General features: G+C 42.3%; 1 protein-coding gene across 1 annotated transcript in view; it reads left to right on the top strand.

Moving 5' to 3' along the window:
- PTPN21 (protein tyrosine phosphatase non-receptor type 21) overlaps positions 1–23,210 on the top strand; it is a 1,442,744-nt gene that overhangs the window by 77,107 nt on the left and 1,342,427 nt on the right. Inside the window, exon 3 of the mRNA XM_044073481.1 lies at positions 14,543–14,640. Within this exon, the coding sequence (XP_043929416.1) occupies positions 14,543–14,640 (98 nt within the window). The remainder of the gene's footprint in view (positions 1–14,542; positions 14,641–23,210) is intronic.

Raw genomic sequence — 23,210 nt, 5'->3', positions numbered from 1 at the left:
CAGTTTCTTACTGAGGCTAGTAAGGGAGTTTTTTGCATCCTGGGATTTTCCTCTTTTCTGCAAAAGTTTCTTCCTTTTGTTGTAAAGTTTGTTTATGGCAGGGGACCACCAGATTGGCTTCCTTTTTTTGGATGAGAGCATTTTGGTTCTATTTGGGATGTCACAATTCATGCATGAGTGGATGTGCTCGTACAGTGCCTTAGTGTAGGATTCAGCAGTTTCAGTTCCCATCTGCATGGGTGTCATGAAGTTTGTCACTTCTGACTTGAGTAGCATGAAGTTAGCTTTGGAGAAGTTTTTTATGGTGGTTTCTTTACTGGGGGGTGGGGGTCGGATGTGGATGTTAAGGGTGATTAGCTTATGGTCAGACCTGACTAACGAGGGGGTGACCATAGGTATGGAGCATTGATTTCCCATGTTGATAATGACCAGGTCTAGGATATTGGAGCCCCTGGTGGGACTATGGATTAGTTGATCCAGGGCGTTGGAATTTATGAATTCCAAGAACCGTTGCGCAAAGGTGTTGGGACATTAGTAGTTTTCCCAGTTAATGGCAGGGTAGTTAAGATCACCCAGTATTAGGGTGTTTGGTTCTATCTTAATATTTTCCAGTATGTTTAGAAAGGTGTAGTGAGAATCTTGGGGTATGGTGGGGGATCTGTAGCAAGCTACAATTTGGATTGCAGTCTTACCTAGTGTTAGTTGCACTTGGAGAATTTCAGACACATTGTGTTGGCCAACTAGCCTGGTGGTGTGAATATCCTTGGTGAATATTGACACTCCTCCACCTTTAGTGTTTCGGTCCTGGTTTGGTGGCCGAAAAGTGTGGAAAGAGTTGTAGCCTGGTATTGCAGGGGTGCTCTCTGGAGCCTTGAACCAGGTCTCAGTTACTGCACAGATATCGATGTTCTCCATTTTTAGGAGTGCCTCGAGAGAGTGCATTTTGAGGTTTAGACTTCTAGTATTGAGTAGCATTACCTTCAGATTTTGCATGCTTGTACCTGTTACGGTGGTGGTTTTGTCCTTTGAAGTTTGCCTAAAAAAGGCACTATAGGGGTGGCAAGAGCCTTAGCCAGTAACCTGAATCCCAGGGGCGACAGGTGCAGACCATCTCTGGCAAAGCATCGTGGTCTGTCAATCATGTCATCCCAGGCAGACAGATACTGGATCCCCTTTGAATGACACCATAAGCTTAGCCAATTGTTGAAGTCAATCATTTTATCCTTATATTGTGGTATCATTCTGGGCGAAGGCAGGCTGCTACTCAGGGCTAGGGTCATACCTGCCTGGGCCACATGATCCGAGAGCTCTTCCATGTCTCTTTTCATGTAGTCCAGGGAGGTACGTCTCAAGTCATTCACTCCAACATGAACAATGACAGAGTCATATTTGTAATTGTTGTGGAGTGACTTGAGTGCATGCGTTATGTGGTGGATCCTGGCACCCGACAGGCAGCTGACTGTAATTTTCTCCTTATTCAACTTGGTGAGAGGGACATCAGTGTGCCGGACTAGAGTCACCTATGACTAAAGTGTTAGGTACATTGTCTTGCCTTAGGGGCTGTTGCTGGGTGACACACTGGTGTTGTGAACTATGTGACACATTGGTTGTGATTGGTGTTTGTTTGCATTTCAGCTTCAGAGGTCTTTGTTGCTTGGGCAGGTTACAGTTAAGGGCCTCTGCATATGTGGATTTAGTGTTGCTATATGTGGGTGTTGGTGGTGTGGGTTTAGAAGGGCTATGTGTTGCTTGAGGTGTAGTGTGGGTGTTAACCTTCTCCTCTTGACTGTTTAGCACAATCTTGGGTGGAGAGAGCTTTGCTTCCATTTTGGTTATGTAAGTGCATCTCTCACAGGTTGTAGTGTTGGGTGGTAGGAGGGGAGGGTTGTCTGTGTACATGAGGCAATTGCTGCATTGCCCCAGTATGCCCAGATTTCACAATCTGCCTGTGATTTTTGTCTTCTAAGGTTGTCTTTTCTGAAGCCATGAAGTGCAAAGCACAGAAAGCCAAGCATGTACACTCCTTGCCTTGACCTAGGTTGTGCTGTGGTTTGGTAAGATACACTTCCTAGGCTACATATGAACAACTGTTTCAATTTGCTCAGGCTTTCATGTTCACAGGATCATAGGCTGTTACTAGGCACATAGTCCAGAAGGCCACTGAAGAGTCTAGCCCAGTTTTCCTCATTGCTGCAAAACACTGTTTGTGACTTGCTCAAGATCACACATTAAGCAAATGAAGGTTGAGTTATTGGAACTTCATTCCACAGGACATAACTCAATAACAACTCATAGCCTTAAACCTCTGCACTTTGTTGCCAGACTGAAGTCTAAGCAGCCAGCTGTATGAATACCTGTGGTGTCTGGTGCCCATTTAAGAAAAGAAGGGTGTAACCCACTTTAGAAGATTCCCAGTACCCTGATTTAGATGCATATAAGTTGATGTGTATGGGGTAGAGTCCTTCTATTCCTCCTTATGGGTCTGACTCTGAGTACATCATATCCTGTTCCTCTACACCAGAATATTTCTCCTGTGAGGATGACTTTCGTAAGATGAAGGATGAGTCTGTAGGAGATGGAGTAGTCAGAGGCCCAGTTCAGATTCTGAGCTTTCAGTGGCCTGCCCGAACGTAGGGCAACTTGCTGCTCCATAAGCCATGGATGCCATGGAAAATACATTTGTTAATGCATCCATGGAACTAGGGTCTCTCCCATTGCTCCCAGGAAGCCAGACTTTTTTTTTTTTTTTTTTTTTACAGGGTCACAGATTCTCATAAATGTCTGCATAAGAATCCTCCAGCTAATCCTGTTGTGGTGTCTGTGGATTCCAGGAAGAGATCCACCTCTACTCCATCCGGGATCCAAATTTCTAATGACTGGGAGAGTAGAGTACTCTATAGATTTGGGAAAAAGGTATACGCTTTTACTACCCTGTCCTTCCAAGTCTTGTTTTGCCAAATGTGCATGCTTATTTAACAATCTGTGGTGGAAATGATGAGGTAGAGAAGATATAGGATAAGGATCTGATGCAGGAGATGCCAGAGTTATGTGACCTCTCTCCATAGGTTGGCAATCAATCCAAGCAAATGTGGATATGATGCATTGATGGATCACTTAATAGCACTAACATTACCCTTGACAACCAGACTAAGCTCCTTGGAGTAATCATAAATGACCAACTGAAATTTGACATTCACATACATCTCTGTGTTAAGAAGACCCACCAAAAGCTTGACCTCCTATATAGAAACAAAAGGTTCCTAACCCCTGACTCCAGAATCTCACTAGCTAATGCTTACCTTCTTCTCTACCTTTTCTACAGCTCGCAAATCTTTACAAACCTTCAGTCTTCTCTTCTCACTAAACTTGAAACAACCTATAATAAAGTAGCTAGATTTGCTGCTAATCTGCCATCCAGATCCCACCACTTTCATACCCTCAGGTCACTCATTTGGTTAGAGTTTCCTAATCAACGCAAAGTTTCTCAAATACTCATCATCCACTCTATCAATAAACCCTCTTTTTGCCCTAGTATTTCCTCACTAGTCTCACGTTATATCCCTCCCCAACCACTAAGGAGCATTGTTAAATTTTTGTTAAAGATTCATAAACCTAAAAAAATGTAGGACAGAACCTGTACGCAACTCACTCGCCATTCAATGGAATACGCTTCCCATGACCCTGAGAAGAGTATCTCAGGTCTACAAATTCAAGAGATCTCTCAGAGAATACCTAACCACACCTGGATATGTCACTGTAACCACCCCACCTAAATCCAGTTGTTTCTCCATCTCTCTTCTTTTTCTTTATTCCTCTTTTCTTAATTACTATAATTACATTCTTTTACGCTTTGTTTTCTTTATCCAGTTAACGTGCTTCTTCTACCTAATAAGCATCTGACTCTCCTCTTCTACTTATCCTCTCTGTTGCTGACTTCCACTATACTATCTCTTCACCTACTTCTAATATCCACTCCTCCTGTTGTCTACTATTTGTAACTGATCAATATACTTAGTCCCATTTTTTTTACTTTTCTACATGTCTGCGCATTCAGTATGTTTATCTGCTTAACTATAGTGTATATAAGTCTAGCGTTCTTTATTGTTGTCTCATATATTGCTATTGTTATTGTATTATACACTTATTGTAACATGCATCTCTCAGTTATATTTATACTGTTGGAGGTTTTCTCCCCGGGCCTCTGCTGAAAAAGGACTTTGTCCCAGATGGACTATCCCGGTCAACAAATGTCAAATAAATAAAATAAAATAAATAAATATAGTACAGCAGTTACTGGGTCCGTGATTTAGAAGCATGAGTTGTTGAGATTTGAGCCCCTATCAGACCTTTGGAATATGGAGCTGATGAAACCCCCTTTAGATAAAGACCACCTCTTTTTTAACATCTTTATTAACTCTTCATATTTTAAACAATGACAAGGGTACACATACATTAAAAGAAAAGAAAACAAACAATAGTAACAGTTTTTATTATTTGCTTGTTATACATGTTTTCTTTTTAATAGTTGTCATTTACTCCACCATTGCATAAATTGCTCAGTTTCTGCCTTCCCTTAAAGCTCACTCATAGGTTCATGGGAGGTTACTAGACTAACAACCCAAGAGCCCTTACATGCCTAACCATATTTATCCTGAATTGCCCCATTTGTCAGTGGTTAGATGAGTGAAGTTCGCAGAGGTAAGGGTCTGTGGTAGTTAATGCTAACTCCTGTCCAGGAGGGACATGGGCACCACCCCAGGAGTGAATTTGTGGTTACCCATCCATTGATCTAGGTTGCATTTAAATAGGGTCAAGGAGGGGCTCTCTTTCAGGTGAATTGGACACTTGTTCCAGAGAAGTGGCAGTCTCTGGGAGATGCAGCTCTCTGTCCAGCATAACCTGCTCATGTCAGAGACTAGGTGAAGATTCCTGGAGCAAGTGGCCCTCCTGCATTTTGTTTTATGAATGTGTAGCATTTCCATTAGGGCTAGTCCGAGACTGCCCTCTAAGCCAGGCACATGTCATCCCTTAGCAACTGGCAGGAGAGAGAATACAGTGACAGGGCTTTCAGTCTTTCCATGCAAGATTTATTTTGTTTACCTTGTAATTTCTTGGTGAGAAACCTCTGTGGTCTGTCCACTTGTTGCAGGTGTCTGGTGTGGTGCACGCAAAAGGGAACATTGTACTCAATTGCTGCTCTGATGAGGGCTGAGTGTAATGGAAATGTAACATCTTTACATCTTTAGATCTAGAAGTTATGGCCTTACTTTTAAGCTGTGCCACATAGAAGGATTGCCTTACTACTGTAGATATGCAGTGGTTAAAAATGTTCTTCGTGTTTCAGTGTTGCAGTCATCACCAGTGGGTTATCCCTGCTGTGGTAGCCCTTGGCCAGCCAGAATACCAGAGTCAATGTTTTTCTGCATTGGCTGCTGTCGAATGTAGTCTGACGTCAGGTCGTCAGTGCTGTAAAGCAAGGCAGCCGACACTATTACACCAGTCTTTCTTGCTGTGTAGTCCGTGGCAGAAGCAGTTTGCAAGTGTGCCAGTCGGTCGCTACCAGAGTTTGAATTACAGCTGAAAACGTCTAAAGCTAAGTACCCCATTGGGGATCCTTTTTTCTTGCACTAACCGATGTCTGAAAAAGTTAACAATTGTCTCGTCTGTGGAAAGCAGATCCCACACCGAGACTTCAATTCATACTGCATCACTTGTTTAGGCCCAGACCACAACCGTCCCCCATTACCAGTTCTTTGCCCTCTTTAACGCGAGAACCATTCGCTGTAGAGCTCTTATTGTAGCCAGGTCACTCCTAGAAAATCTGCCTCTAGCCACCATCTTGCTCCTGCTCAACCACCCCAAGCAGAAATGCTTAAAATGGCGGCGGATCTTATCTTCCTTATCAGGGGTAGTCAGGCCAGAACTTCTAAAAGGAAAAGACACCCTTCTCCTGAAATTATGACAGAACAGGATCCTGAGGAATCTGATTATTCAGATTTTGAAGAGGAACAACCACCTCTAACTGCTTATGAGGATTCAGATGCAGAGGAATCCATTCCTTTTGCCTCCCCACCAGAAGACTTTTCCTTTGGGGAAACCCTTCAGACCCTCAGGGAACATTTCCAAATGGAATATCAGGGCTTCCCGCAGTCTAAGAAAAGAGTAAGAGAGTTTCTGGACCTGTCCCAGCACAGAGTCCTGGCCATCCCCCCATCTTAGAAGTGATGGATAATGTTTTCCATGAATTCAGCTTAGACCCTGACACCCTCCCACCTGCTCCCAGTAAACCTGACTGGTATTACAGAGTACTGGATTCTCACAAATACCTGTACAGAAATCCTGCTGCAGACCCAGAGGTCATTACACAGGGACATAAAGGAGCTAAGACTAGTTCTGCCAAGAATCCTGTTCCTTCTAACAAGGATTCTAGAGCTCTGGACAGATGGGGTAAAAAAAGTATACACTTCTGCAACTTTAGCTATCAGAGCATTCAGCTGTCAGTTCCATATGTTAAAATGTCAACAACACACTTTGGAACTATTAAAACAAAAGATTTCAACCTTTCCTGACTGTACCAATTTGAAAGAGTTAGCAGATTTACTGCACTCTACTTGTCAAGTGGCCAAACACTCATTACACTGTGGATATGACGTCCTAGAAGCCTCAAGCAGGGCAGCAGTGTCAGGATCTGTCATTAGGAGATATGCATGGTTGAAAGAACAACCTCTTTCTGATCATGTCAAGTCTAAATTAATTGATGCACCCCTGGATAAGGACAACTTGTTTGGAGTAAAAGCAGAAGAGGTGCTTAAAAAGATGGAAAACAAAGCAAAATCTATGCAAACAGTAAAAGATTTCTTTCAGGTTCAACTTCCTAGGTTCAGCAGGAACTTTCCCTCTAAGCACTGGTCCTTCCTTGCACCTAGTACACAGGGGCAAGGTAAGCCCCACAGGGACAGACCACCCAGGCCCCTATCCCTGGGCCAGGAGAGAACCAAACAGTGGACCACTTCTGCCCCAAAGGCAGGGAGTTCTAAGCCATCCTTCTATGGCAAAAACTCTCAATGACTCCCTATCCCCACCTTTCACTCGCCAAAAGCTGAGAGGAAAGCTCTCCCTCTGCAAAGAAAATTGGCATTCTGTAAGAAAGGACCAATGGGTCTTAAAGATCGTTTTTCAGAGATACAAATTCTCTTTCAGCAAACTCCCAATTCCAAGAGGGTACCCAGACTTCCCTCCAAATCAGTGGACAAAGGCATTGAAACAGGTCCAAACTCTCATATCCCAGGGGGCAGTAGAACCTGTCCGCTCAGATCAAACAGGCAAAGGCTTTTATTCCAGACTATTCCATGTTCCCAGAAAAGAGAGCACTTGGCGCCCCATCCTGGATCTATCCATTCTGAACACCTCCCTAGTGGTTCCCAAATTCAAAATGCTAACTTTGCAACACACTGCTGCCTGTGCTGACAAAAAATGCGTGGCTAGTGACCCTAGACCTAAAAGATGCCTACCTCCACATCCCATAAGGGAATCCTGCAGGAAATTCCTGTGCTTCAGAGCAGGCTCACAACACTTTCAGTTCTCTGCGCTACCCTTTGGCTTATCTACTGCATCCAGAGTATTCACCAAATGCTTAGCCCCAGCCATAGCATTTTGCAGACAGAGAAATGTACAGATTTACCCTTATCTGGACAACTGCCTCATTCAGGTAGAGTGCAAAGAAATGCTGCTCCAGAACCGTCTCTTTGTCAAAACCCTCCTAACCTTCCCTAGGGTTCACCATCAACGAGAAGAAATCAAAGCAAACATCCTGCAGTAAGATCATTTTCTTGGGAGCACTATTGGATACAGCATCCCAAATGGCCTTCCTGTCTCCAGAAAAGCAGAGCTTCCTGCCTCTCTGCTTTACCCAGCTGGTTTCCAGAAGTCACCTCACTGCGAAGGAAGCTCCTGCAGGCCTTGGGGTACATGGCATTTTGCATTCTTCTAATTCCTCTGGCCAGGCTTCACATGAGGAAATTTCAGTGGTATCTAAAGAACTTTTGGTGTCAGCACTCTCAGCCTCTAGAGACCTCTCTCCCTCTGATCCCCTGTATAAGGGCAGAGTTTCTCTGGTGGGCAGGAACCTGTGCCAAGAACAATGGTCTTCCCTTCATCCTCCACCCCACCTGGCAGACCATCACCACCGATGCCTCAGACTTTGCTTAGGGCGCCCACCTAGCAGGCAGGTGCACTCAGGGTCTTTGGGATGCCCAGCACCTTCCCTTAAACATCAATCAGAAGAAAATGATGGCAGTACAAAAGGCTCTGATATCCTTCAAACCCCATCTCAGGCTATTTTAGTTATACAGGATTAAGGATTTTAGAAAGAGATTAAAATTATTTGTGTCCCTGGTAAAGGAAGTTAGCCAAGGCAGCTCACTAAATGTCCTGCACATTGTATTTCTTACTGCTGCTGTGCTTATGTTAAGACACATTCCAGGACCTGTCCAAGCCCATTCTACTACAGCCACCTTAACATTCTTCAGGGAGCCAGCAGTCTGGTATCCTAGAAGCAGCCACCTGTTCCACAGTCTGCTGATTCTCAAGGCACTATGACCTGGGAGTTGCCTTTAGGGCTATGGCTGGATTTACCTTTGCTATTCGGTAAGACTTATTATCCCAGATTCCTTTTTTTTTTTTGCCAATGGCCTTCTTCACAACTCCTTTGGGAATCTTCCCAAGAGTGATGATTGCAGCAGAAAGTAGTATGAACATAATACAGTTGTGTTAGGACATTCCTCTAAATGTATCTTCATTGTTACAGTCCAGTTTCCCAACCACCTTCCCCTCTTTCTTTTTCTTTACCCATGGGCTAGGATGTGTACCTTCCCCTCTCATCTGCTTACAAGGCTACCCTCCATATTTTACCTTACCATGCCTCCCAGAGAAGGAGGTTGGGGACCCTTGGGTGGACCTGTGTAATAGGCGATTGTCCCTTTTATTCAACTTCTGCTCTAGTGCTATGGTGTTCTCACCTGGCTCTTCCAGGGCGATACAGATCTGAACATGGTGTTGACTGATGCTCCTCTTATACCACCTATGTTTGGCCAAACCCTTAGGATCAGCCAGTTGAGCTGCCTTCAGGTAGTATACTCCAGTGGTGATGACTGCAAAAGTGAATGTAGACAAACATTTTCGATTATTGTAAGCACCTAGGACAACTGTACTATCGTCAGGAATGGGTCAGTATAGCCACTCTCCCTCCATCCCCTAAGTAGTGTACTTAGGACTGTTCTTACCAATCATTTTTTTTTTTTGGAGTTACTGTTGGTGTACTTGTAATAGTTGCATTCTGGACACAGGGTAATAGTCTGTGGGCCTGAAGGACAAACCAGATTTACAGCACAGTTTGGCTGTACGTGGCATTGGTCAGTCCTGGTCCTTATGAGGAGTAAGGATACAGCTGATGAAATCACTGGTTATAAAATAGTGACAGACGGTCAATTAATGCAATTGTTCTTATTTACTGTTAAAGTGAAATCCCTGTGAAAGTCTGCTGTTGTGGGAAGTATTTGGTACACAGCTGCATTTATTTTTACTTCTAGAGAATGTGGACAGGTTTCTTTGCCTTTTTCTCAAGGAGTATCTTCTGATCGAACATGATTCATGGATGTTGCATTCAGGTCTCCTGTGTCAGCAACCTACCATTCTAATTTCTAACAGAGAACTCTGCTCTTCATGACAGTCTTGCAGATGACAGGAAATTTAGTACCAGCACATCTTATTAAAGTGTAATTGATTTGCTTTCTTACACGTGATGTAGCCAAGTGTATACATTTGACCTTCTCACAGTTGTTTGGTACAGGTTGTGATATGAATGGAATTTGGGACTTACCATACGGCTGCACAATGATCAACAGGTTCATTTCAACTTTCTCAGTGTGAAAATAGAAATTGAAACTGCCAGTTTGCTTGAAATTCACTCACTGGTTAGTAATTAAACTGCCTTGATGCCAGCAAAGAAGAAATTTAGAGAACCTGAGAGAAGACTCTTGTCTGGGAAGAAATCTACAGCTGGTAAGCAAAAATCAGTTCAAGTTTGGTACAGGAGATGGCTTCCATTAATTTAGAGGAAAATAAAATCAAATGTACTCAGAGCGGTTTAAAATAAATAAAACATTGAAGAACTATATCTATTCAAATAACAAAAGGCTGGAAAAAATCAACACTTTATCTGTTCAGATGAACTGATGAAACTGTAAAACTCATAGGATGAAGTGAAGAAAGGCTTGCTGAGTACTTGGCTCCTTAAGAGGAATTGTTTAAAAAAGAGAAGATAGAGCATGCATAGAAGAACAGATTTTCTAGGGTACCTGAGAAACTGGAAGGAGCAGGCTGTATTAATTTGCTGAAAGTGCAAATAAGCAACTGGGCTGATGTTCCAAAGCAGGGTTTGTTAATTGAATGGCACGTCTTGTGCATGTTGTAAACCTGGCCATGAGAAAGCAGCCAAAACTGGTATTAATAAAGATGCAGTCATATTAGCAGAAATAATTGATCTTGATAAAATTGTGGAAGAAGGGCAAAGTATTAAAACTTGGATAATTTAGAGTGTTTACTGAAAGCATACAAACTTTTTCACATATGGAAAGGAATAGAAATACAGTACAGATGTTGTTCCAAAGTGGAGGGTTCAGCTTAATTTGATGAAAATGTACATAGTTTTTAGTGTTTTTTTTTCTAAGTTAATAGGGGATGGTGGAGTTTTGAAAATTTGTTTGTATTTCTGTTTGAGGATTTGCATTAAAACAAAAAGTCTTGAAAACGTGGCATGAGTTCAAATGGAGATGATACAGACAATTGTATAAAAGATCAGACTGCGAAACATTAGATTGTGAATGTAACACAAAAGTTGGAAATTCCCATTACAAAAAAAACTGTTATGCATAATAGGTGGGAACCTTAGCTTCATTATTATAATAACTATGCTGTCCATATTATTTTGGAATGTAAATGGCTTTACAGGTATGGCCAAAAAGGAAAAAGTGGTGTGAGGCTGGCATAATAGTTAGGTGTTTATCTTACAAACACAAGGTGCAAAGTTTGATTCTCAATTGGGGTAATTGACTAGGTTTAAAATGGTCCACAAGGGCAGTTAGCTTAGCACTAATCTATGAACCAATGAATTGTAATAAGAAATTCAGTGTGCAAATAAACTGTTAAGCAATTTATCTTTTGATAATAAATCCAGAGTCCAAAAACTTTTTAGCACAACAACTTAGGCAACAGAAAGTCGAAAGAGTTGTCACCAAACTCAGGGATCCTTTAACAAGAAAAATAACCAGAGATCTAGTACAGGTATTAGAGATATTACGGATTTTTTTTGAAAATTTGTATAAAGTAGAGAAATGTGGAATTCAAGAAAAAAGACAAATTAAAATATTTATGGAAGATTTAATTATGCCAAGATTAGAGGTAGACTAGGCTCAACAACTAATAGTTAAGATAGGAGGAGATGAGATAGTAAACAGTGATGTTTAATCTTCATGAAATTCTCCAGGAATAGATGGTATTCCTGTGGAATTTTGGAATTTATGAGGGAAGAAAGTAATACCTATCTGGAAGATTTTGTTTAACAGTATTAAAAGGAAGGGATACACCAACATCTTAGAAGAAAGCTTTGGTGGCTGTATTACCTAAGGATGGTAAAGACCCATCAGACCCAGCTTCATATAAACCCATTTCAGTTTTAAACAATGGTTTAAAAGTGTTTAGATTTAAACTAGCTAAAAGCATGGCAAAGGTTTTAGCAAAATTGGTAGATCTGAATCATTGTGGTTTTGTAGAGCGGAGGTAAACATTTGACAACTTTCATAGAACAGTGATGATCCTGAGGGAAGCAGATTGGAAAAAAATATTACTGTTCTTGGTGGGTCTTGAAGCAGATACAGCATTTGACAGAATAAGCTGGGATTCTGAGTAAGACAGCGGAAGCATTTGCATTCTCTGATACAATAATAAGCTTAATTAAAAGGATGTATAAAGGATTGGGGTAAATAAATAAAGTGGAAGGGTTCCTCTCTGATAAGTTGTATTTGAACAGAGGGAAGCAGGCAGGGGGGAGCAAGGATGTGTGATGAAAAAGTGAGAAAGTTAGCATGCTTTTTAGGAGTGTAATGAGTTGGCAGATTTTAAAACTACCCTGCAGAGTATTGTGTCAGATATGTTGGGAGAGCAAATGGTTGTAACTCAGGAACTGATTCTTTTGAGCTGGGATATATAGGTTCATAGGTTTATACTAGGCTATCTGCCCTAAGGCATTTATAAGCCTAGCCCAAATTTTTGTGGCTTACACCACCCCTTATATGAAAAAATACTGTGCCCATTAGTTTGTTGTGCCTCTGTCCAGCAGTGACACATCTGAATTACCTAGGCATGGTAAGACCTCAATAAATTTGATGTTGACTACAAAAAAAAAAAAACAATTACTAGAAAATGGAAATCAACTGTAATTGAATACCGTTAATAAAGGGACTGGAAGTGGGATCTTTTAAAAAGGGAAGGAGCAAATTGTAAAGAAATAAATGGAATTTGCCAGAACTGTACAAGCAGAATAATGTTTAGGAAGATTGGGGTTTAAAGGAAGGTAGGAACTGAGCAATTTATGTAATGTTGGAGTGAATGACAGTTGTTATATATATACAATACACATGTAATGTATAATGCATGAAAAAAAGCAATGCTTTGTTTTGTTTTCTATTAGTATACATATGCCTATGTGATAAGTAATAATTTAATAATGGTGTTTTTGAAAAAACATATTGCAACATACTGCAACAGTGTACAAGGTCACACAGAAAAAAAAACAATTAGTAAAAACTAAAAGAAAAATCTAGTCAAGCTAGATTTTCCTCTGTGTGATTCCTCAAAACCACTTGTGTTAGAGGTAACATGGGATATAGGCAAATGACCCCTTAAAGACATCAGGTGTTTCAGCTATATGGCAATTCTGAATGCCCCTGACTTTTTTCTTGTTAAGTCTATTATGGATAAATTCAGACCAATAAAGCCAAACCTCACTAGCCATTGACATGCATGTTTCAGCCTTTTTTATGGCCTCCTTAGCACAGCGTAAGTGAACTGTTTGGCTATCCTTTAGAAATGCAGGGTTGTCGTTCCCAGCTTATGTCTGTAACCAGTAGAGTCTGCAAAATATCCCAACTAACAAATTAAAACAAAGAATAACTAGGTCACACAGAAAAAACAATCCGTAAAAACTGTCAAGCTAGATTGTCCACTGTGGGATTAAGGAATCACCTTGGTTTAATCTTCCATCTGAAGGATGACACACTCGAGTGCAGCAACATCTTTATGGTGCTTTGCAGTGTCTTTTGGAATGTAAATCCAAATCCCTGGAGTAGGAATAAAACATGCTGTTCTAATCTTCCAGCATCAAAGATGAGTGTGCTACCTGTTGAGTCATCAACACTGTTAATGTAATGCATTGTAATTTAATTTAGTCATGGTTATTTGTTTGCTTACAGTGCTGACATCATTTGGCACTATAATATTTAACAGTACATTTAGGTTCATAGGTTCATAGCATTATATTAGTTTTGTGTTGGAAAAACTGAAGGTGATAAAAAGAAAAAATGTTCACCACTTCAGTAGCAGATGTAGAGTTTTATTGAATAACAAACCAGTAAGCGCTTTCCTTCTTACAACTTTCAGAACTTTGTAAGACTGAAACCTGATTCCATTTTCTACCTTGAGCTGTGCATCACATTTGGTTTAATTAAAACTGAAGGTAACAGAGTGATGGCAACTGTAGGATAAAGTGGTAGACATTGTTTGCAGTCGCCAAAGCAAGGCATTGCCTAGTAAGAGAATAAAGCACCAACTACTGAAAAAATCATACTGGATGAACAACATCTGAGGAGCTGAAGTAAGTGTATTGTACTGAAATAGAATCCCCCTGAATATCTACTTTAATGGTGACTACTGCACAGTGGTGTCATTTTTCAACAATGTCAAGTGAGTGCAGAATCAAATTTTTATCACTAAGACACAGTCTGGTTGGAATTCAGTCCTGCTGTTAGAGTGCCAGCCTGTATGGATTAGTCCATTTTAGAAGGAAAAGGAGTATTTACTTTAAATTTTCTTTCCTGAGGATAGTCACTATCACTGCTGTTGACACAGAAGTTAAGTGTAAGATTCTATAAGAGATGATTAAATTCTATCACATCAGCTTGGTTGAATGTTGAATCTCATGAATGGATTCGCAGTGGGCGCAGAACTGAGATCAGTCAGTGTTTGCCAGAGGTCATGGATTCAAGCAGCCATACTGTCTTTAAAAAGTTTGATTCAGCACACTAATGTGAATCAAACATTGAGGTAGAGGTAAATATTTTTAAAGCTAACATGACTGCATGGACTTGTTGGTAGCTGAACTGAAGAATTTTTGTAGTATGTTGACTTGTTCAGTAGTTAGTGAGGTGCATTGTGCTAAGTGGTGTGATGTGCAGTTCATATTGTAAGGTTTAATCATTTTCATTTGTAGTTATCAGTATTATCTTCAGCTGAAGAAAGACATCTTGGAAGGGCGCATTCCTTGTACATTAGAGCAAGCAATACGGCTAGCTGGTTTAGCTGTGCAGGGTAAGTAGTAATTCAAATATTTTTAAACGTGTAAATGTTCTGTTTTATTCTCCACTTTTCTGTGTACATAAGTACATGAGAAATGTTGTACTATGCATTCATTTTAACAGAATTCCTTCTTGTTTTTTGGCAAGACTACCAAGAATATGCCAGTGTTTTCAAATGAAAACAGTGAGTTTCTCAGTCCCCCAGAAAATATGGAGTTCTTACAAAAGGATTTTCCAGAACCTACACCTATTCCTCCTGTTCTGTCTGTATTAAAGTGTGTGTGTGTGTGTGTGTGTGTGTGTGTGTGTGTGTGTGTGTGTGTGTGTGTGTGTGTGTGTGTGTTAGTGCCTGCAGTTTTGTTTTCCTGTTAGACAGCTAGATGTTCCTAAAAAGGCAGATAGGATATATAAAGTTCCTCCATCTTTAAATTTTTGTGCATTATTTCCAAACCTGAACCAGCAGGTAGCTGTAGCTTTATTTGATCCCACTGCTGCTAAGCACTTAACTAATTCTAAATTCACTTTTTCTGTTGTGTGGGAAAATTATTGATACCAGCATCATACACCAGGCATATGCTGACTTACGGACAGACCAAACTCAAAACAACTTTGCTACTAGTCTGAACTCCATAGTTGAACATCCATCTGAAAGCTCTTCGCTGTGCTGGTTATACAGAGCATGTTTCAGATAAGTTCCCTTTTTGGGGTTCCTTTTCTTTTCCTTTACATTGTATTTGAGAGTTCATGTCATACAATGTCAAGGTGAGAGGTATATTCCCCATGAGGATCACAACAAATGTTTGTTTTTTCTAGGCACTTCTCATAACCAAAATCAGTGTTGTATTTGTCAGGAGTTTGTTCCGAATATACTTCACAGCTGTCTGTCTTCTCTTTCCATTTATCAGGAGACCGTCTTAAGCTGTTGGTCCAAGGTACGATAGCCAGATCTACCTGCCCGGAGATACAGCCACCACTTAAGAAAACGGCCAAGAAGTCGAGATCTTATACTGCTGCTGTCCAGACTCTGCTGTATGTCTTTCTCAAGGTTGATGATAACTCTAAAGACCATCTGGTGCTGATGTTGGTTCCCTGTGCATTAAACTGGTCAGAAGCCAGTATGGAACCAGCTTCTTGCATTTTCTGTAAGGCTTTACAGTTGCTCTCAGTGGACCTGGAGGAGGAACCATGTTTTTTCACATCTAATGGGCCTAGGGGGATTCCCCAGATCTTAGTTGGGGAGAAGGCTGCTGATAACCCTGACTGAGGTTAAGCAGGGTTCTATGCCACCAAGGTTAGTTAAAGCCAATGTCCCCCTTAAGAAGAGACAGAAGACTAAAGTATATTTCCCACACTCCCAAGGATCCTCAAAGGAAGTGGCAGGATTTTAGTCAGGGCTTGTTTAATGCCCTGATGGCTTTGCGAGCACTTCATGGGGTTTCTGTTCCTGCTCCTCCTTGGTCTTCTACCCCTAAAAGATCTAGGGAGCCTGATTCTTCTGCTGAGGGATCAGACTCTGATGAAGATTCTTTTGGATTATGGCTCCGAGGAGGAGGAGGAGTCCTTTGCCTTATGATATTAAGGCTAAGCTTCTTGATGCTCCTTTGGATAATCAAAATCTTTTTGGTACTCCAGTGGTTGATTTGTTTAAGACCTTACAGGACCAAGGCAAGGTCGTAAAGGATCTTAAGTAGATTTTTGTCTCTCCCATTCCTAGGTTTCAAGAAGAATTATCTTGCTAGAGCTGTTTTTGTTTATAGACAGCCTTGTCAGCCTTTCAAAAGTAGGAAAGCTCCTTGGCGTGTTTTTCAGACAATCCCAGTCAGATGCCTAGGCCACAAAAACCTTCTTTTCAGGATGAGTCTGCCTTCATCTATTCTGCCTGCCTTTCTCTTCAGCCAGTTTCCCCTTACTATGAGACCTTCTCTGTCACACCCTGTTTCGCAACAGATTACTACAGACTCTTAGGTTCATCACTCATTTGTCAAGGCTACTTTATGGTCTGAAAATCCCTTCCCCTGTCTTTGGGCATTCCCCAACCCTCTTCACACCAAATTCCCCATTATTCAGGGGTACTGCAGGGTTTACTGGATCAAGGCACCCTTCACCCTTTTCCAGACATCCTAAGTGGTACAGGGTTTTATTCCAAGATGTTTCTGGCTCTCAGAAAGGAGGAGTCTTGAAGACCTATTCTAGATCTTTCCTTTCTGAATACTTTTCTCAAGGTATCCACCTTCAGGATGCTTCCCCTGCAGACACTTTCCCCTCTTGCTGCTTCAGGCCTTTTTGGTTTCTCTGGATCTGAAGGATGCCTAATTATATTCCTATTTACCCTCTGTTCAGTAAAACCCAGCCACTGGGGATGCACAGGCCAGTGCATTTCTTTGTGTTTTATCATGGTATGGATGGGAGTAGAAATGGCGTAGGAGTTATCCTGAAGGAACAGTATGCTAACAGTGTTTTGTAGATGAAAAGAGTGTCGGATAGAGTGATGTTTATGAAGCTGGAAATTGATGGTGTAATGATGAATGTTGTTAGTGCATATGCTCCACAAGTTGGGTGTGCGATGGATGAGAGAGAAAATTTTTGGAGTGGGTTGGATGAAGTGATGATGACTGTACCCAAGGGTGAGAGAGTGGTGATTGGAGCATTTTTCAGCGAACATGTTGGTGAAGGGAACAGAGGGGATGAGGAAGTGATGGGTAGGTATGGTGTTAAACAAAGGAATGCAGAAGGTCAGATGGTAGTGGATTTTGCGAAAAGGATGGACCTGGCTGTGGTGAATATGTATTTTAACAAGAGGGAGGAGCATAGGGTGACATACAAGAGTGGAGGAAGATGCACACAGGTGGATTATATCTTATGTAGTTTGAAGGAGATTGGAGACTGTAAAGTGGTGACCGGGGAAAGTGTAGTTAGGCAGCATAGGATGGTGGTTTGTAGGATGACGTTGGTGATCAAGAAGAAGAGGAGGAGTGTGAGGGCAGCAACAAGAATTAAATGGTGGAAACTGAAAAAGGATAATTGTGAGGTGGAATTCAGGGATGAGTTAAGACAGGCACTGGGTGGCAGTGAAGAGTTACCAAATAGCTGTGTAACTACAGAAGAGCTAGTAAGGGAGACAGCTAGAAAGGTGCCTGGTATGACATCTGGACAGAGGAAGGACGACAAAGAGATATGGTGGTGGAATGAGGAAGTACAGGAGAGTATACAGAGAAAGAGGTTGGCAAATAAGAAGTGGGATTGTCAGAGAGATGAAGAAAGTAGACAGGAGTATAAGGAGATGAGGTGCATGGCAAAGAGAGAGGTGGCGAAGGCTATGGATAAGGCATATGAAGAGCTGTATGAAAGATTGGACACTATGGAGGGAGAAATGGACCTGTACCGACTGGCTAGACAGAGGGACCGAGCTAGGAAAGATGTGCAGCAGGTAAAGGTGATAAAGGATAATGAGGGAAACATACTCACAAGCAAGGAGAGTGTGTTGAGGAGATGGAAAGAGTACTTCGAGGGGTTGATGAATGAAGAGAATGAGAGGGAGAGAAGGCTGGATGATGTGGGGATAGTGAATCATGAAGTACAATGGATTAACAAGGAGGAAGTAAGGATAGCTATGAAGAGGATGAAGAATGGAAAGGCTGTTGGTCCAGATGACATACCTGTGGAAGCATGGAGGTGTTGAGATGAAATGGCAGTAGAGTTTTTAACCAGATTGTTTAATGAAATCTTGAAAAGTGAGAGGATGCTTGAGGAATGGAGAAAGTGTTTTGGTACCGATTTTTAAGAATAAGGGTGATGTGCAAAGCTGTAGTAACTACAGAGGGATTAAATTGATCAGTCATAGTGTGAAGTTATGGGAAAGAGTAGTGGAAGCTAGGTTAAGAAGGTACATGATGATTAGTGATCAGCAGTATGGTTTCATGCCGGGAAAGAGCACTACAGATGCGATGTTTGATCGGAGAGTGTTGATGGAGAAGTACAGAGAAGGTCAGAAGGAGTTGCATTGTGTTTTTGTAGACTTAGAGAAAGCATATGACAGGGTGTCTAGAGAGGAGTTGTGGTACTGTATGTGGACGTCGGGAGTGTCAGAGAAGTATGTAAGAGTGGTACAGGATATGTACGAGGGTAGTGTGACAGCGGTGAGGTCTGCGGTGGGAGTGACAGATGCGTTTAAGGTGGAGGTGGGGTTACATCAAGGATTAGCTCTGAGCCCTTTCTTATTTGCAATGGTGATGGACAAGTTGACAGACGAGATCAGACAGGAGTCCCCGTGGACTATGATGTTTGCAGATGACATTGTGATCTTTAGTAAAAGTAGGGAACAGGTGGAGGAGACCCTGGAGAGATGGAGATGTGCTCTAGAGAGAAGAGGAATGAGGGTCAGCAGGACTAAGACAGAATATATGTGTGAATGAGAGGGAGGATTGAGGAATGGTGAGGATGCAGGGAGTAGAGGTGGCGAAGGTAGATGAGATTAAATACTTGGGAGCAATAGTTCAGAGTAACGGTGAGTGTGGAAGAGAGGTGAAGGAGAGAGTACAGGCAGGATGGAGTGGGTGGAGAAGAGTGACAGGAGTGATTTGTGACAGACGAGTACCAGTAAGAGTGAAAGAGAAGGTCTACAAGAGGGTAGTGAGACCAGCTATGTTATATGGGTTGGAGACAGTGGCATTACAAAAAGGCAGGCGTTTGAGTTTGATGTGTCAGAATTAAAGATGCTAAGATTTGCACTGGGTGTGACTAGGGTGGACAGGATTAGGAATAAGTATATTAGAGGGTCAGCCCAGGTTGGAAGGTTTGGAGACAAAGCCAGAGAGGCAAGATTACGTTGGTTTGGGCATGTGCTGAGGAGGGATGCAGAGTATATTGGGAAAAAGATGCTAAGGATGAAGCTTCCAGGTAACAGGAAAAGAGGAAGGCCTAAGATAAGGTTTATGGATGTGGTGAGAGAGGACATGCAGGTGGTTGGTGTGACAGAGCAAGATGCAGAGGACAGGAAGAAATGGAAACAGATGATCCGCTGTGGCGACCCCTAATGGGAACAGCCGAAAGAAGAAGATGATGACCCTCTGTTCAGTAAGTTTGTACATTTCTCTTATTTATTACTGTCATTTTCAATTCTCTGCTTTGCCCTTTGGTCTTTCCACAGCCCCAAGGGTATTCACTACGTGCCTGGCTTCATTCATAGCATTCTCCAGGCTTCAAGAAGTACAAATATTCCCTTATCTGGACTACCTGCTTCTTCAGGCTCATTCTCCTTCCAGGCTCCTGCAGGACCTGCACTTTACCAGACTTCTTTTGCACGGTCTGGGTTTCACCATCAGTCTCCAGAAGTCTTTCCTGTCCCCCTCTCAGGATCAGATTTTTTCTGGGTTGCAGGTTCCAGATTGCTCCAGTGCTGCCCTGAATGCCTGCTTCCATGGTTCTGTCTCTAACAACCTACTTCCAGTCCTTGCTTCCTGTGTCTCTCCTGCCTGCCAGGGAATTTCTGATGGCTCTGGGGTTCATGACCCAGAGTAACCTCATGCTTCCCTTTGCTACGCTTCATATGAGGAAGTTTCAGGTATACATGTGGTCACTGTGGTTTCAGCATTGTCACCCTCTGCAGTTTCCAGTCCCCTTACTCCCTAGTCTCAAATTCAAGCTTCATTGGTAGATTTAGCGCATATCCTTCAACCAAGAGCAACTTTTCCATTCTCCTGTTCTTTCTCAGGAGCAGTTTACAGACACTTAAGATCAGGGGTTGGGAGTTGCTTTCAGCATTATGGTGGTTCAGGGTTCTTGACACCCTCATCAGCAATGGGATTGCATGAATATCAGAGAGATTTGAGCTTTATCCTTTCTTTCCAGGCCTTCCCCTCTCTCTCAATCTCAGGTCCTTTAATGGTCTTTACAGATAATACTGCAGTCATGTGGTAAATCAAAAAAGCAGGAGGCTGCAAGGTCTTATCTTCTGTGTAGACTAGCCCTTCAGGCCTGTGATCTGGCTGTCCAACCACAGTATTTTCTTCAAGAGGTGTATATTCCTTCTGAACAAAACCTGGTGGCAGACTCTTTTAGCACGTCCAGCACACAACTTCATGAATGGATGCTTCACAGATAGGTATTTCTGAACATTGTTCATTGGTGGGATATTCCTAAGGTGGATCTTTTTACTTCCCTTCTGAATAGACAGCTTCCTCACTTCTGTTCCAAAACCCCAAGTCCTTTGGCTTGTAAGGTAGACGCCATGGCTTTTTCCTGGAAGGGGATGTTCCTTTATGCTTTTCCTTTTCTTCTTCTTCTTTCCAGGGTCTTCCACAAAATCCAACAGGCCTCCCCAGGAATCTTGTTGGTGACTCCCTTTTGGTGTAGACAGCACTGATCCCCCCTACTCTTTCATCTGGCCAGTGGCAATCATCACAAGTTACAGCACTGAATGGATCTTCTCACACAAAACAAGGGGGGGGGGGTCTCTTCTTCACCCTCATTTGTCCCCACACTTCAGTTGACACTTTGGGTGATAGGGTTTTAATCCCCTTTCGGCACCAACTTTCTGAGGATGTGCTTAGGGTTCTGCAGGAGGCCTGAAAGCCCGATACCAGAAAATCATATGTCCAAATGGAAGAGGTTTTCTGTTTGGTGTCTTAAGCTTCACCAGGACCCTTTTGCATGCTGGCTTGACATAGTCTTCTGTCAAAGCTCACTTGTTAGCAATCTCTGCCTGTCTGCCTTTGATTCCACTGTTGGCCTATTATTTTGAGGTTAAACAATTCCTGAAAGGCATCCTCCACATCAGGCCCCCAAGAAAGTCCATCCTTCCTTCTTGGGACCTTAATTTTGTTCTTGACAAGTTGACCTAGGCCCCTTCTGAGCTTGCTGCTGCTTCTTCACAACATTGGATTTTGAAGAATGCTTTGTTGGATGCTCTTACCTCCTCGAAGAGAGCTTCTGAACTCTAAGCTTTGATGGCGGTTTCCCCTTTTTAACTTTTCATAGGGAGAGAGTGTCTCTTTGTACTAGTCCTTGCGTTATGCCCAATGTGGTCAGTTAATTGTCCCTTAGTCTATCTGTCCAGATTCCTTCCTATTCTCCTTCTCCACACCCTGCTAGTTAGAAGGTTCTACACACTATGGGTCTTTATAGACAGCTCAAGTATTTTTTAGACAAGACAAGGGCCATATGCAAATCTGAGCAACTTTTTGTTTCTTTACATGCCAGGACATTGGGTTTGGCAGTTTCTAAGCAAACCATTTCCTCATGGATGTTGAAAGAGATTTCCTTTTGTTATTAATTTCATGAAAAACTGCTTTCTGCCTCTGTTCAGGCCCATTCTGTCAGGGCAGTGGTTTCCTCTGGGGGCTTTGTGTGAAGGTTTGAACACCAGTTCCATCCTTGAAGCCTCTACTTGGTCTTCTGTGCACACCTTCATTAAACATTATCAGCTGGATATCATTTCCAGATCCAGGGCGGGTTTTGCCAGTGCTGTCCTTTGTGTTTGTGGAGGGCTCTTCCTTGCCTTCCTCCCATAGCCGACCTTAGGCATAGACCAACTAGGCAGCCGCCTAGGGCACCGCTGTAGCAGGGGCACTTTTCCAGTATATATTTGGTGTAGGTAGACCAGGATGGGGGCAGCAGATGATGTGGTAGGGGGCGCCGTGGAGCCCTTTTGCCTAGGGCACCAGTTGACCTAAGACCGCTCCTGCTTCCTCCTCCCATTCCTCATAGCTTTTGTACTCTCCCATCTGTTATGAATTCTTCAGCAGTGACGTGGAAGGACATAGTATAGTTGTGTAAAATCTTATCACGACAGTAAGTGTCCTTCTCTTCACTGTTGCAGTATTTGGTCCCTCCCTCCTGCTCCCTTTTCTTCCTTTTTTCTGTTGGGAACATTTGACTCCAGGGGGTGGAGCATTTGTCCTTCTCTTTAAACATCTCCTCTTTCCCTGGATGTACATTTTGTCCTTTCTCCAGGGGTGGCTCTAGTTCTTCTGGGGCACTTTACTTCTGAGTCTGGAGCATTATGTTTATGCCCTACACTGACATGGGGGGCATATGTCTGATGTACGACACTGGTAAGACTTAAAGGCTTTGCTACACTGGCTGGAAGTAGAGCTGTCCTTGGCAGGAGATCCCACTGGTTATGAATACTGTGGCAGTGAAGATAAGGAAATTTACTGTTATGGTAAGATTTTATTGAACTGTACTTTTTCTGCCTTACCCTTTGGACTCTCCACTGCACCAAGAGTGTTCACAAAGTGTCTAGCTCCAGTTACAGCTCATTGCAGGCTAGGCTACAGGGTATCCACATTTTTCCACTTTTAGATGACTTGCTTATCTTTGCAAAGTCGTTTTCAAAGTATCAGGAATGTCTCTCTCTCCCTTGAGTGAGAGATCTCTTACACATGCTAAGATTCCAAGAGAACATAAACGTTTTTCCTCGAGTCCTTAACACAGGATTGTGTTCCAGGGATGTTAGCTGGATATCTCAGCTCATAGAGCTTTTCTTCCACAGGGAAAAATAGATCTTTATCTAGATTTGTTTTTAAAGTTTTCCACTTAGACTTTGGTCACTGCAAGGGAATACCTCAGGATTTTGGGTCTAAT

This window comes from Protopterus annectens, chromosome 6.part0 (assembly GCF_019279795.1).
Source record: "Protopterus annectens isolate FY-2018-M chromosome 6.part0, PAN1.0, whole genome shotgun sequence".
Lineage (NCBI taxonomy): Eukaryota > Metazoa > Chordata > Ceratodontiformes > Protopteridae > Protopterus > Protopterus annectens.
Note: the sequence above shows the minus strand (reverse complement) of the source record. Positions and strands in the feature narration are given on the sequence as shown.